The 13980-nt window shown below is 48.6% G+C and overlaps 1 protein-coding gene across 8 annotated transcripts in view; it reads left to right on the top strand.

Moving 5' to 3' along the window:
• ST3GAL3 (ST3 beta-galactoside alpha-2,3-sialyltransferase 3) overlaps positions 1–13342 on the top strand; it is a 192982-nt gene extending 179640 nt beyond the window's left edge. For 6 of the 8 annotated variants that reach the window (XM_070510117.1, XM_044770611.2, XM_070510114.1 and 3 more), the window contains 3 exons: positions 6260–6406; positions 6605–6751; positions 12071–13342. In XM_070510117.1, coding sequence (XP_070366218.1) covers positions 6260–6406; positions 6605–6751; positions 12071–12160 — 384 coding nt within the window. In that variant the 3' untranslated portion in view covers positions 12161–13342. Of the gene's footprint in view, positions 1–6259; positions 6407–6604; positions 6752–9251; positions 9416–12070 lie in introns of those variants that run through there. The other 2 variants (XM_070510118.1, XM_070510120.1) reach the window with 2 other exon arrangements.
• Positions 13343–13980: the final 638 nt, after the last annotated feature.

Here is a 13980-nt window from a genome sequence, read left to right as displayed (position 1 = left end):
ACACGCGAACTTAACCACTTGGCCATGGGGCCAGCCCCCCAGAGATTCTTAATCTGAAGTCAGCATATCCCCTTGACTTCAGGGATTCTGTGACCTTCTTCAGTAGTATGCAAGATACATTGTGTGTGTGCCTGTGTATGTTTTTCTGAGAAGAGGAGCCATAGCTGTTATTTTAGGAGACAGGCTGAAGTTTTGTTGGTTCTTGATATTTTTATGGCTGGGGAAACGCGGTGATGCCCAAATCATATCTTGGTCTTATTGTTCCTCCTTTCTCTGAAATTCCTGAGGAGGCTCTGTATCAGGACAGTGACAGCTGGGAAAAAAATGAAATATCAGCACTGAATTGTTCATTGTGCTGGTTCCCAGTGCTCTAAAGCTGGGCTCTCTGGGACCTGAGACCCAAGCACAAGGCTCCTGTCCCCAGAGTCCCAGCATGAGTCTCCACTGCTGCTGGCTGCTGGCCCTAAGGCAGTAAGAGCTTCAGAGCTCTCAGCACGCGGTGAGCAGAGGCAGAGACCAGGAGGCAGGCTCTGCCTCAGCGTCCCCACTGCTGCATAGGAGGAGCAGGGACTCAAAAACCTATGTGTGTGTGTGTAACTTCATCTCATACTGCTAAATGTGACACACACATCCTTAAATTTAAGCAGTCAGATCAGTCGTTTCTTCTCACAGGAAAGAGTAAAGATGGAAAGAGAGGCAGAAGCTTTTCCCTCCCCGCTGAGGCTTTGGTCAGATTTTCAAAGGGGGTTTGAGATAATAAGCTAATTTCCTACACTTTCACACAGTGGTTACATATGGGACTTTTAGCGCATGGGAAAAGCCAAGAGACATTGTTTCAGAGAGGGCATCTCATGTCACAGAAAGAACCAGGTTCTGAAGTTGGATCCCGCTTAGACTCTCCCCAGCTGCATGTGGATTTTAGGCACTTACCCTTGCCTCTCTGAGCCTCAGTCCCCTCTGTGAAATGAGGTGTGGGACACCAACCAGAGTGATCCTTAACTCACCTTAGAGCTCCTGGAGGGAAGAAAGGTGGTCTCATTCACCCTTGACCCCAGGCCCCCAGACTTCCTGAGGGAGAACAATAGTGATGATAATGCATAGTGTGGCAGAAAGAACACCCTTAGAGTCACAACACTCAGGTTTGAGTCTTGGCACAGCCACTCACATGACCTTGAGCATTGCTTCATCTTGGGTCCCATACCTGTGAAGTGGGTAGAAGTTGAAGAGATATAAATAATGTCTGTGAAAACCGGCCTGAAGCCCATACACACACCCCCACCCCCTAGCTGTGCCCCTTCCTGGCTCTCTCCACCTATCTCGAGCAGCCCCTGTGCTTTCTCCTCTTTAGGTGTGTGTGGGGCGGGCATGGGCAGGAGCCCCAGGTGGGGAATTGTTGGGGCCTCAGTCTCTGGAGAAGGGACAGGGGCAGTGCCTCACTTGGCACAGGCTGGCACCAGCCGTTCTTTTCAGTCCACATCTGGTCCTCCTAGGAGGGGCCTCTCCTCAGTTCTGCATAAGATCTTGGCCATTTCTCCAGCCTTCCCTTTCCTCCTGGTCATGTTATCTCTACCTTTACCTCCCTTGCACACACACTTCTTCTGGACGTAGAGAGGGAGACGGAGGAGGAAGGTGGTCTGCGGTCTGCTCTCTCGGTCTCACTGGGGCTGAGACTTGTTTGCCCCAAGAGCCTATACTTTGAGCTGACCCTTAGAGGACAGATAGAATTTACCAGAGAAAGAGATGTTGCCACGGAGGTGGGGAGACACGAGGAGGAAGTGGCTGAAGCAGAGACAGTCCATTGAAGGCAGCGGAAGACGTGCCTGAAGAGGTACTGACCAGTGGGGAGCCCTTTGCTGCTGCTGAGGTCAGTGGAGGAGCCGTGGGTGGATTTCACGTCTCCTTTAACACCTGCTGCCAGGTGCTGAGCTGGGCCACAGAAACGAATCTGATGTGAGCCCCTAGCCTGTGGGGCGGAGGGTCATAACACACCACCAGTGTACCATTGACTGTGAGCTGGGTACTCAGCCTGAATTACCTCATTTAATTCTCACAACAGCCCATAAGATAAATACTGTTAGTATCCCTGGTTTATCCGTAAGAAAACGGTAAGTTCCTTGCCCAAGGTCTCCACACAGTGAGTGACCAGAGGTAAAGTTGGATCCGGGCCCAAGGATCTTCTGTCTTAGTCAGCTCGGATTGCTATAACAAAATACCGCAGACTGTGTGGCTCATAAACAACAGAAATTTGTTTCTCACAGTTCTGTAAGCTGAGAAGTCCAGGATCATGGCACTGGCAGATTGGTTTTTGGTGAGGGCTTCCTGGTTAGACAGCCATCTTTTCATTATGTCCTCTTTTGGGAGAAGGGGCAAGGGATCTCTCTTGGACCTCTTTTATGAGGGCTTTAATACCATTCATGAGGGTTCCACTCTCATGACCTAATCACCGCCCAAAGGCCCCCACCTCCTAATACCATCATCTTGGGCATTAGGTGCTTAACATATGAATTTGGGGAGGCGGACACAAACATTCAAAGCATAGCAGATCTTAACTCTATATTTTATCACCTCTCAAAGGTTAGAGGTCATTTCTACCTTGGGATGAAGGGGGTCAGGAAAGACATGAGGAAGGAAGAGATGCTGAGTCTTAAAAGACGAGTAGGCGTGGATCAGATGGATAGAGATGGGAAGGCCATTAGAGACAGAAGGAAGAGCAACAGCAAAAGCATAGAGGCGTGAATTAGCAGGTGGGGACTTCAGAGGGGCTGAAATGGAAACTGGAATGGCAGGCAGGCCTTAGTGGCTAAAAAGCTCAGAGCTCATGTGGGCAATGGTGATGTGATCTGGTTTGTAAATAGAAAGATCATTGAGGCAGAGAGTGGAAAGTGGTTTCAGAGGCAGAGGTGGCCCATTCTAGGCACTCATTACGTTTGTTGAGTAAATGAATGGAATTCAACAATTGTTATGTACCATTTATGTTCCAGTCACTCTACTGGGCTCTGCGGTATTTAGCAGTCAACAAGACAGACACTGTAAATGACCAGTCATTATGATGGTCCAATTGAAAGATGATGAGACCTTAACTTCAGGTGGTAGCAGTGGGTTTGGGAGGAAGGGATGGATCTGTGGGATTCTAAGAAGATAGAATCAAAAGAACCAGCAGGACAGGATGGGCTGGAGAGATGAAGAATGTAAGGTCAATTTCCAGGTTCCTGGTTTGGAAGACTGGATGGACAGTAGAGGCTAGGGAACACAGGAGGAGGAGCAGGTCTGGGGAAACCAGATGCAATTTCAATGTCCAAGAACAGAGGATTGGTTATATAGATCATGATACATCCCTGTGACAAAACTCTTAGAAAACATAATTTTGATGTCTATGACATTCAGTTATATACATGTATCATTTAACCAAACCTCTATTGTCAACCTTTGGATTTTTTTTGGTTTTTCACTTTTATAAATAACTCTGTAATAAACAGATTTTTACAACGGTCTTCACCACTCTGATTACTTTTAGAAGAGAAATATTGCAGTCCTGAGGTACAAACATCGTTGAGGCTTTTGACACATATTTTCAGATTGCTTTTTAGAAAGGCTGTACCAAACTTTACTCCTCTGGCAGTGCAGAGAATTCTACCTCAGCATACACCACAAGCACTAAGATCTACAGATGCACACACATACCTCTTGTAGAAGATAAAAAATAGTATCTTGTTATTTTAATTTGCATTTCTTTGTCACTGTTAAGTGTTTTCATGTTTATTAATCCTATTTCATGTTCTTTTCCCATTTTTAGGGGTGTCATTGATTTTTCATGAGTTTTTAAAATATGTATTTCTTATTATTTGCGACAAAATTTTTCCCACTTTTTTGTTTCCCTCTTAATTTTGCTTATTATATTTTTGATGTACCAAAACACTTAAAAGTGTTTACAAAGTCAAATCTGTTTATCTTTTTATTTCTAACATTGCATTGATGTTTAGGAAGTTTAATGATAAAATATACATCTAAATTTTCTTTTAGTTTTACTTTTTTAGCATTTAGTTATTTTGTGTATGGTGTGAGGAGAGGAAGTAAATGGATCTTTTTTCTAAATAGCAAATTTTCATATATCACTTGCTGAGAAAATCCTCTTGTTCCCACTGATGGTGAAGCTTCCTTTATCATAACCCAAGCTTATATGTATACACACACACACAGAGTCATGTGCCGCATAACGTTTCAGTCGACAGTGGACCGCATATATGATGGTGGTCCCATAAGATTAGTACCACACAGCCTAGGTGTGTAGTAGGTTATATCATAGGTGTGTGTAAGTACCTCTGTGATGTTCACACAACAACAGAATCGCTTAATGACGCATTTTTCAGAATGTATCCCCATGGGTAAGCAACGCATGATGTATATTGATCTGCTTCTGGGCTATCTTGTTTCACTGATCTTTGTATTGATTCTTATATGTCTGCCACTGTTTTAGTCATTGAAAATTCATAATATACTCTAATATCTAATTAAATTTGGGGGACTGTTTTTACTGTTAGAGCTTTTGGATGAGTTTCTGGAATCCTTTTGGTAAATTTCAAATAAATAAATAAATAAATAAATCCTACTGGGATTTTTCCTAGAATTATGTTAAGCCTACATTAATCTGGGAGGAATTGGCATTGTGTTAATATTCACCCTTCCTATCCAAGGATATAGTTTGTCTCTTCCATTTTTTTGGTCATCTTTTTATATCTCTCAATAAAGGATTATAGATTTTTTTTACTATAGGCTCCACATATTTAAGTTTATTGCTCAGCATTTGATATTTTTTGTAGGATTGCAAATGGGATCTCTTTTTTATTCTATCTGATAACTATTTTCTATTGGAATACAGATCCCATTACTAAATTATTCTATCCATTTTAAGTTTACTTGATTCCTTTAGGTTTTCTAGGCTAATAAACTCCCTGGAAATAATGGGTTAGAGCCCATGGTTTGGTAATGCCTCCAGTCTTCAGGGCTTATTTGTGACTTTCTCCAGCAGTACTCAGAAGCCTGGTCATAAGGGTGGACAAGGTAGATGAGTGGGTTGATCCCAAGTTCAGGGTTTTCCTGGGCTAGGGCAGTAGAAGGGCAAGGGGCAGGGGGTTCAAGGAGTTCATGAGAGAATAGCTGAAGTGACATACTTCCAGGACTAGACTGAGAGGGGCTCATGGACTGAGCAAATGGGGGGGATGTCACTGGTCGGACAGACTAGAGGGAGGGAGAGGGTTGGAAGGAGAGGAAGTTGTGGCCCTGTAATGGAGACTGAGATGTCATGTTTCAAAGCTGATGCCTTTCCAGTACTATTCTGAGGTCTCATTTTGCAGTTTAAGAAATGGCAGCTCAGGGGCCGGCCCCATGGCCAAGTGGTTAGGTTCACGCACTTGGCTTCAGCAGCCCTGGGTTTTGCTGGTTCAGATCCTGGGCGTGGACATGGCCCTGCTCATCAGGCCATGCTGAGGTGGCGTCCAACATAGTACGACCAGAGGCGCTCACAACTAGAATATACAACTATATGCCGGGGGGCTTTGGAGAGAAGAAGAAGGAAAAAAAATAAAAGATTGGTAACAGATGTTAGCTCAGGTGCCAATCTTTTAAAAAAAAAAACAGAAAAGAAATGGCAGCTCAGAGAGCTTGTCGCTTACCCAAAGTCACCCAACACCTAGTGGCAGAACTGGGATTTGAGTATTCTTCTGCTGTGCCATACCAGCTCACATTCTGTCTTTATTTTTCAGGGTCACTTTAGAACAGTTGACTGAGAGAGCAAGAAGACAACAGAAAGGAAAGGAGGCGAGCCCAGCAGAGCAGATACTAGAGAGAGGGCAGGCTCCTCCAGGGCCCCTCAGTAGCTGCGAAGGGGAGGGGGGACAGCTGGGCTGTTAGGTCTTCCTGTTGGCCCAAGAACCCCCTCAGGCCAGAGCACCACACCCCAGCATCCTACACCATGCCCTGCCCTGCAGCTCACTTTGTATCCTCCATTTCACACTGTGGCATCACTACACGCTCACTCTTCTCCACCACATACCCTTGTCTCTGTCACATACCTTGTGTCTCCACCACACACCGAGTCCTCTCTCTACCAGCCGTGTTTATTCCACATGCCCCAGCTTCCCCAAGATACACCTCATGCCCCCGCCTTGTTTCTCATTGGCCTGTACACACTTTGGGTCCCTGCTACTCACCCAGTCCCATTGCAAGTGTGTGCCCAGCTCATGCCCACTTATGCTGTCTACAGAGTGCATTGGATGGCTTCTGGAAATCTGTGGCCACTCGAGTGCCCAAGGAGCCGCCTGAGATTCGCATTCTCAACCCATATTTCATCCAGGAGGCTGCCTTCAACCTCATCGGACTGCCCTTCAACAATGGCCTCATGGGCCGGGGGGTGAGATAGCTGGGTCCTGGGAGAGGGAAGAGGACAAGTGGGTCAGAGGTGCCTTGGGAGGGAACAACTGGGTGGCAGGGCAATAACAGAGGGCTCAGTCCTCAGGAATGGAGCTTGGCTCTGGGGAGCTTGGCTGAGGGTCTTAGCCTAACTCAGCCTTCCAGCTGAACTCTGCACCTCCTTCCTCTCCTCCTCCAGAACATCCCGACCCTTGGCAGTGTGGCAGTGACCATGGCACTACATGGCTGTGATGAGGTGGCAGTTGCAGGTTTTGGCTACGACATGAGCACGCCCAACGCACCCCTGCACTACTATGAGACTGTGCGCATGGCCGCCATCAAAGAGGTGTGGAGCTGGTCATGGGGCAGTCCCTGGGCAGGGCTGAGGGAGGGGATGCTTCCAGCACAAAGGACAGACTCTGACTGCGTGTGCACAAATGAATGATGAAAGGATGAGCCAGTGGCTGATCTGGCTGCCCAGAGCTCCCAGGAAGGCTCTGCCCCACCCTCAGCTAAGTTGGGTCACCAGATGTACATCCCTGCCTGCAGGCCTCTAACCACCAAGCATCCTCTGTGCCCCTCTTCCCAGCCTCCCTGTGAACCCAGCACCCTCTCCCTCAGCCTCCTCCCTGAACTTTCCCTCCCTGGCCCTCTCCTTGCCCTGGCCCTGCACCTGCCCTCCTGGCTGTTCCCCAGCCATCATCTGTTCATCTTGGCACCAGCTCAGAGCCATCCTCTTGACTGCAATTTCTCCCTTCCCCTACAGGACTTCTTTGCCCCCTCAAACAACCCACAGACATTGCCTCTCAGTCCCAGGACGCCCCCTGTTCCTCTTCCCCTTTTCCATGGCCAAGCACTAAAGTTCTTTATCACATAGAATTGCTTCCTAGATGAGCCATATGTTCATGTACCTTAGAGTTCAAGAAGCATTGAAGTTCTCCCAGCCTGTCAGTCAGCCTCTCCTGGCATCTCTCCCTTTACAGCTAGATTTTCCATGTGGAAAATCTGAACCCCTCTTAGAACACCCTTCACTTCCACCACTAGCCTTCCACTGATCCCAGCCTGGAACCCGGACATCTTGGGCCAGTGCTCTGAGCAGCTTCTCTCCTCCTCCATCTGGGTGGTGGGGGTTGTTGGAGGAAATTTCCCATCTGTGCAGATTCATGGTTCTATAAATGTAGGAGTCCTAATTTCAGCTAGCCCTCATCCCTGCTCATCAGTCTTTTTACTTGCCCTTCTCCAACCCCCACCACACTGTTCCAGAACCTTATGTTCCCCAAAAGCTCCCATCCACCCTTCCTCCTCCAGTGAGGAAACTGAAGCCACAGTGGGGACTCTGTCCCCTGTGCATTCCTCACTCCTGCTGGGCCCTTTGCCCCTCGCAGCCTGGCTTCCCCCTTCACCAGGCATGACTCCCACCAAGGTCACCAGTGACTTACCTCAAGGCTGCCAAATCCAGTGAAGAAATGTAAGTCTCATCTTTCCTAGTATCTCAGAAACGCTTTTTATATTGACCACTCCTTCCTCTTTGAAACTCTCTCCTGCTTAGACTTCTGAGCCAGTAATTTCTAGTGTTCCTCTTATTTTACTTGCCGGTCTTTCTCATTCTCTTTTTCAGTGTCGTTGATTTCAATCCACCCCTTAAGAATCAGCATTAGCTAGGGCTCCATCTTAGATAATTTTCTCTTCTCACTTAGCTCTTCTCGGGGAGATGTACATCCCCACCCATGGCTTCAGTTACCGTCTGTCTTGTTTCATGTTTTTCTGGCTCATTCAGGCTACCTCAAGTTATTGGGCATTATTTCACAGATATAAGAGAGACTTGGAAATCTTATGGGAAAGCAGAAACAGCCTTACAGCTGGGCCTCCTGTTGCCTGGAATGGGGTTTGGTAGTGAGACGCCCATCCTGGGTCCAGGACAGCTCCAGAGCTGTCTTATCCCCCTCAGCAGTGGCTCCAGCCCTGCCTCATTATTACCATGACCCTGTGGATCTTTCATCTCTGCCTCTCTTCATGCATCTTCTTTGTCCCCAGCCAGCACCCACTCCAAACTGCTCTCACAGCTTTTACCCGCCTCTTGGCTTCTGTTTACTTATATCTTTGGTCTCTTACATATTCCTGTTATGTAAACCTTATCTAAAAGTTTTAGACAGAAGGTGAGAGACCATAGACATAGGCAGTAGCCAGATCATGAAAGGCTTTCTCTGCCCTAGTAAGGAGTTTGGACTTTGCTCTGAAGGCAGGAGGGAGCCATGGAAGAATTTTAGGCTGGAGATTAGCATTTAGGAGGGTCACGGTGGCCACAGCATGAACTAGAGGAGTGCAAGGAAGGAATAGAAACTGGCTGGGCGGCTGTCAGAGCAGTTTAGGCAAGAGGCAAAGACTCTTGAACTGAACCATTCAGTGACGACGAGAAGAGAGAGGTAAGAAACAGGATTTTAAATCAGCAAGGCTAATGCCTTAATGCAGGCATGAGGTAGAAGGACAGCACCTTCCCTGAAGCCCTGTGGTGGAGGCTGTCCTTTCTTCCACATGCCATCTCTCAGTTTTCAGGCCATTGCCCCCCATCCTGTAGAGCCGTCTGACTCTGAGGCTCACAGCATCCGCTGCACCACCTCCATGCAGCATGCTGAAGAGCACAGGCTACGAAATCAAAGGCCTGGGTTCAGAGCCCGCTGTACCTTCCTGCCTTTATCAATAAAAGGGGTAAGGAGAGCACATACCTCCTAGATTTGGGAAAGATTAGATGTAATAATGTGTGAAAAAGGCCTGGCACCTAGTAAGCACTCATAAATGTAGCCATTATTATTAATGTTAATGTTTTTACCTCTACTTATTACTATTAGCTTCCCACCTTTTGGATGAGGATTCACTGAAAATGCTGGTGTCTGGGTTTGGGATCCCTGTTGTCACCTGAGGTTGTCTTCAGTAGTCAAGTGAACCATTCAGCGCTCTGGCCTCACCATTGCTTCACCTCCACTCAACTGATGAGCCCATTCTCCAGGCCTAGTGGGAGTATGTGGGATGTGAAGACACATGAAACAAGGATGGAATGCTGGGGGATATGTAAGGGATGTCAAAGGAATTCATAAAGGAGACAGAAAGTAGAGGAGAATTAGGAAGATGGGTCATGGGGACCAAAGGAGCAGCATTGCAAAGAGAGTGTCTACAATGTCCAGTGCTGCAGAGAAGTAAAGTAAGATGAGTCCTGGGAGATGGCCATCGGATGTACCAGTTAGGAGGTCCCCACTGACTGCAGTGAGAGCAGTTTCAAAAGAGTGGTGGCACAGGAGCCCAAGTGCAGGAGCTGAACAGTGAGCAAAGGCGAGACAGAGCACAAGTGTGGCGCATAGTTAGTGCTCTTTTGGGGAGGCCTGGATGAGAAGGGGAGGAGAGGCCCTGAGTAGTAGCTGGAGGATGAAGTGGGTTCATACAGGAATCTGCCACAGCAGAGAAATCTGGGCTGGAAATGTAGAGTTGTGAGTTCTGAGCACAACCACTTGTTCAGAGACAGGCAGGCACAGATTAGATTTCCCAGGGAGACAGTAGAGTAGGAGGTGCAGATCATCGGGCCAGGACCCTAGGTGCACCAATATTTCATGACTGGGTGACAGAAAAGAAGCCAGAGATAAAGATAGAAAAAGAGCTGTGAGAAGGAAGGCTCTTCTGAGCATGTGGACTGTGAATGGGATGGACATCTGCATCCAGAATCAGGAATGCTAGGGACCTGGGACTAGCAGAGTCCTGCCCCAGCCCACAGACAGTGTAGACAGTGTTGTGCAGAGACCTCTAGTAGGCTCCTGTGCTGTCTGCATGGAAGGAGGAATTAGGAAGAGAGCACCAGAGAGGTGGCACTGTCTGGTCTGAGAGCGCTACGCCTCAGAGCAGACTTTTTGTGTGCTCCTGTATTGTGAACATTGTGAAACATATTCATAAGTGTAGAGAAGAATAAAATGAACTCCACATACCTGTCCCCCCTCCCACCATTATCAACACACAGCCAGTGTTGTTTCATCTCTTCCTCTCATGCTCCCTCCACACTGACTATTTGGAAACAAGTCTCAGATATCATATCATTCTAGCCACAAATATTTCAGTAAAGTCTCTCTGAAAGATAAGGACTATTTTTTTATTATCACAATACCATTATCACACTAAAAAATTAACATAATTCCTTAATATCGTCAAATATCCAGTCCTCTGCTGACCTTTCAACCCTCGGTAACTCCCAGTGGGTGTTCTTGAAACTGACCCATCAGATTGGTTACTTCTTCCTGGGGAGTGATGAAGGGTTAAGATTAAAGTAAAGAGCTGCATGAGTTTCTACATTTGCTTGGATCCTGGCCCTGCCATTCCTTCATGCCTCTGTTTACCTATAATATCTCATTTCATTCAACACATATTGATTGAGCACCTACTCTGGGCCAAACAGTCCCTGCCTTCAAAGGGAAACACCAAGCCAGATGCTTGAATCTTCAAGGAAGGAGGGTGAATTACCCAGGGGTCTGCAACAAGGAGGGCCAGTTGGCAGACGGCAGAGTGTAATGACAGGAGCCTGAAAGGAGCCAGAGGTTTGAGGGAGTATGGAGGGACAGCTGTGTAGACGCAGCAATAAAGGGTGAGGAGGACCCTGCCCACCTCCAGGCTCGGTGGAGTGCAGATGTGGGGGAAGAGTCGCCACTGAGAGTGTGTCTGTCGGACGCAGTCCTTAGGGGCAGTCAGGATTGTGGTTAGCATGAGGAATGTTCAAAGAAGAGGAAATAGGGAATTTTGCCTGAGTTTCAGATTGATAAGATTTGGAAGGTTGGAGAAGGTTGACTAGATCCAAATAAGGACCAGACAGAGCTTTAAGTTCTTAGTACTGGTAAATAGTGGCTGTTAATATCACTGTGCGAGGCTCAGTGCTGACAGATGCAACAGAGTGGTCAGTTGGGTACAAACTATGATAAGGTTGTTGGCTTTCATTCATTCATTCAATTCTTTTTCATTCTTTGAGAGACTTAGTGATCAAAGCTTCCTGGTGAGAGTACTGGGGATAGGAAAGAACCTGAGCCTGGGTACAGTCTTCCCCCAGGGAAGCCCTGGAAGGCAGCATCTTCCCTGTAATTTCCACATTAACAGTAAGATGAGCCTCTTGTTCTCTGGCCCCCTGGCTCCTCTGACCTGAGAGGCAGGATTTCATCAGCTGCCCCCAGGCCTGGAGAGTGGATTGCTTCAGACCGGATAATGACTAAGCCACCATACATGGTTCTCTTTCCAGCAGGGCCCACCCCCCAGACCCGGGCTGGGCCTAAGTGACTCACATTGCCTGTCCTCAAGGTGCCTAGGACCTAGGTGCCCCGGATGTGCTGCCAGACAAGGAAGGGTTGAAGTCCATGGGAACAAGGTTGGAAAGCGTACATCTCCTAAGACTTGGAGGAAGAAGTTAAGAGACATAGTTTTCCTGGGATGGGGAAAGAGATTAGAAGGTTATTTTCTCCAAGTCCAAGGAAAGGAAAAGATGAGCTATGGCATTTCTAGAGCAGATTTTCCACAGTTATAGAACATTGGAGGGTGGTGGTCAGAAGAAGGCATTGAGCCCTGGGAAGGCACGTTCTAGTGGGGTTGTGTCCCAGCAGCCACCTGGGCTGCCCAACTGATCGCTTCTCCATCTCTTTCCTTCCAGTCCTGGACACACAATATTCAGCGAGAAAAAGACTTTCTGCGGAAGCTGGTGAAAGCGCATGTCATCACTGACTTAACCAGTGGCATCTGAGGTGGGCATGGCCACAGAGGTCCATGCACTGCCAGGAGCAAGCAGCAGCCACCACCACCTGCCCACTTCATTGGCCTCGGTATGGCTCTGCCTGAGAGGCACAGGAGTCTTCATACCCAGAGAAGGACAGTGCCAAGTGGCCCCAGGGGTGGCGAGGCCTTGGCGGGGCACCCAGAGCTGTGTCTGTTCAGAGGCCAGCCTCAGAGACCAACACTCAGCCTCAGTCTCAGCCTAGGTCCTTGGAGCCAGAAGGCTGGGAGGCTACTGGCGGTGCCTAGCAGGCCCAGCATGCAGGAGGTGGACATTAGGCAGCAAGACTGATGCTGGGATCATTTCTCCAATCAGTGTTTGGTGTATTATCATTTTGTGAATTTGGGTTGGGGGGAGGGTAGGGATAATTTATTTTTAAATAAGGTTGGAGATGTCAGTTTGGTCTACTTGCCCTACAGAAAGAGGCCCAGTAGAGGGCCCATCAGGCAGCGGTACCAGTTGCCTCCCTGTAGAGTGGGAGAGCCAGAACTAGCCTGTGCCCCACTCTGAAACTAGCCTGTACCCTGCTCCGGAGCTACAGGGAGATAGATAGGATCTCATGCCAGCCCCCTCCAGCTTATGATGCTGTTTGGCCTTTCTTGGGGAGAAGATGGGATATTCCCATTCACCAGCCCCTACCTGTCCCACAGGGAAACCTTGGAGCCATCCTTTAAGCCAACAAGACAGCCCCAGGCAACCCTCCCCGCCAACCCTCCCCCCCCCTCCCCCCCACCGCAACTGATCCATAAGACGGTGCCCCAGGCCCAGGCTGACCAGCTTGGCAGCTGTTCTGGGTTTTTTTTTCCTGCTTTTTCTCCCCCAATCCCCCCAGTACATAGCTGTATATTTTAGTTGTGGATCCTTTCAGTTGTGGCGTGTAGGACACTGCCTCAGCGTGGTCTGATGAGCAGTGCCATGTCCGCGCCCAGGATCCGAACTAGTGAAACCCTGGGCTGCCGAAGCGGAGTGCGTGAACTTAACCACTCAGCCACAGCATCGGTCCCTGTTCTGGGTTTTAACAATGAGACTATCAGGTCCTGGGGTTCTGCCTTTAAGCCTGGACCAGAGGGAAGCGAGGCTCAAGGACCTTACCCAGGCTGTGGGCAGCAGTCCTGGGCAGCCACCATGGAAGCAATAAAGTTCTTCCCTGAACCTGGCCTTCTCTTGCTTTCTCTGACTTTCCTGGAAGAAACAGGAACCTGGAGCCTCAGCAACTATGCTAAACCCAAGGGCCATCTCTCCAGCCTATGGATTGCTGGGACCCTTTCAATTCTCAGGTCAACTGCAGGACCTGGGTAGCCACCTAGGAGCTTCTGGAGCCTCTCCTGTCCCACACAGTCCTGCACCCTCTTTGCCAACCGTGAGCATCAGGGCACGCCCCAGAGTCTACCCTGGTGCCTCCTAAAGGAGCCAGAGGGCAGGGGATTGAAGCCACAGTCCTAGGACAGCACTTCTGGGTCACTACAGCCTCAGCTCTACAGGGACAGAGGTTCCTGCAAGCACAGGAAAGATACACCACCAAGCCCCCAACACACAGAGGCCCACAAACCTAACCTACTCCTGGCATCTCCAGCTGAGCCCTGGAAAGGACATGCCCCACCCCACCCTTAACACACAGGCACACCCTGTCCCCCAGACCCCCTCTTCCTGCACAGAACAGGAGGGCACAGCCCAGCTCTAGGCCCCTCTGGTGAACATCAGAAAGGACATCCCCCAACACCTTACCCCCTTAGAATCCTGGAATCTGATCCCTCCCTTCCCCAGCATCCCAGGCAGGCTTGAGAATGGGC

Source organism: Equus asinus, chromosome 5 (assembly GCF_041296235.1).
Source record: "Equus asinus isolate D_3611 breed Donkey chromosome 5, EquAss-T2T_v2, whole genome shotgun sequence".
Classification (NCBI taxonomy): domain Eukaryota; kingdom Metazoa; phylum Chordata; class Mammalia; order Perissodactyla; family Equidae; genus Equus; species Equus asinus.
Note: the sequence above shows the minus strand (reverse complement) of the source record. Positions and strands in the feature narration are given on the sequence as shown.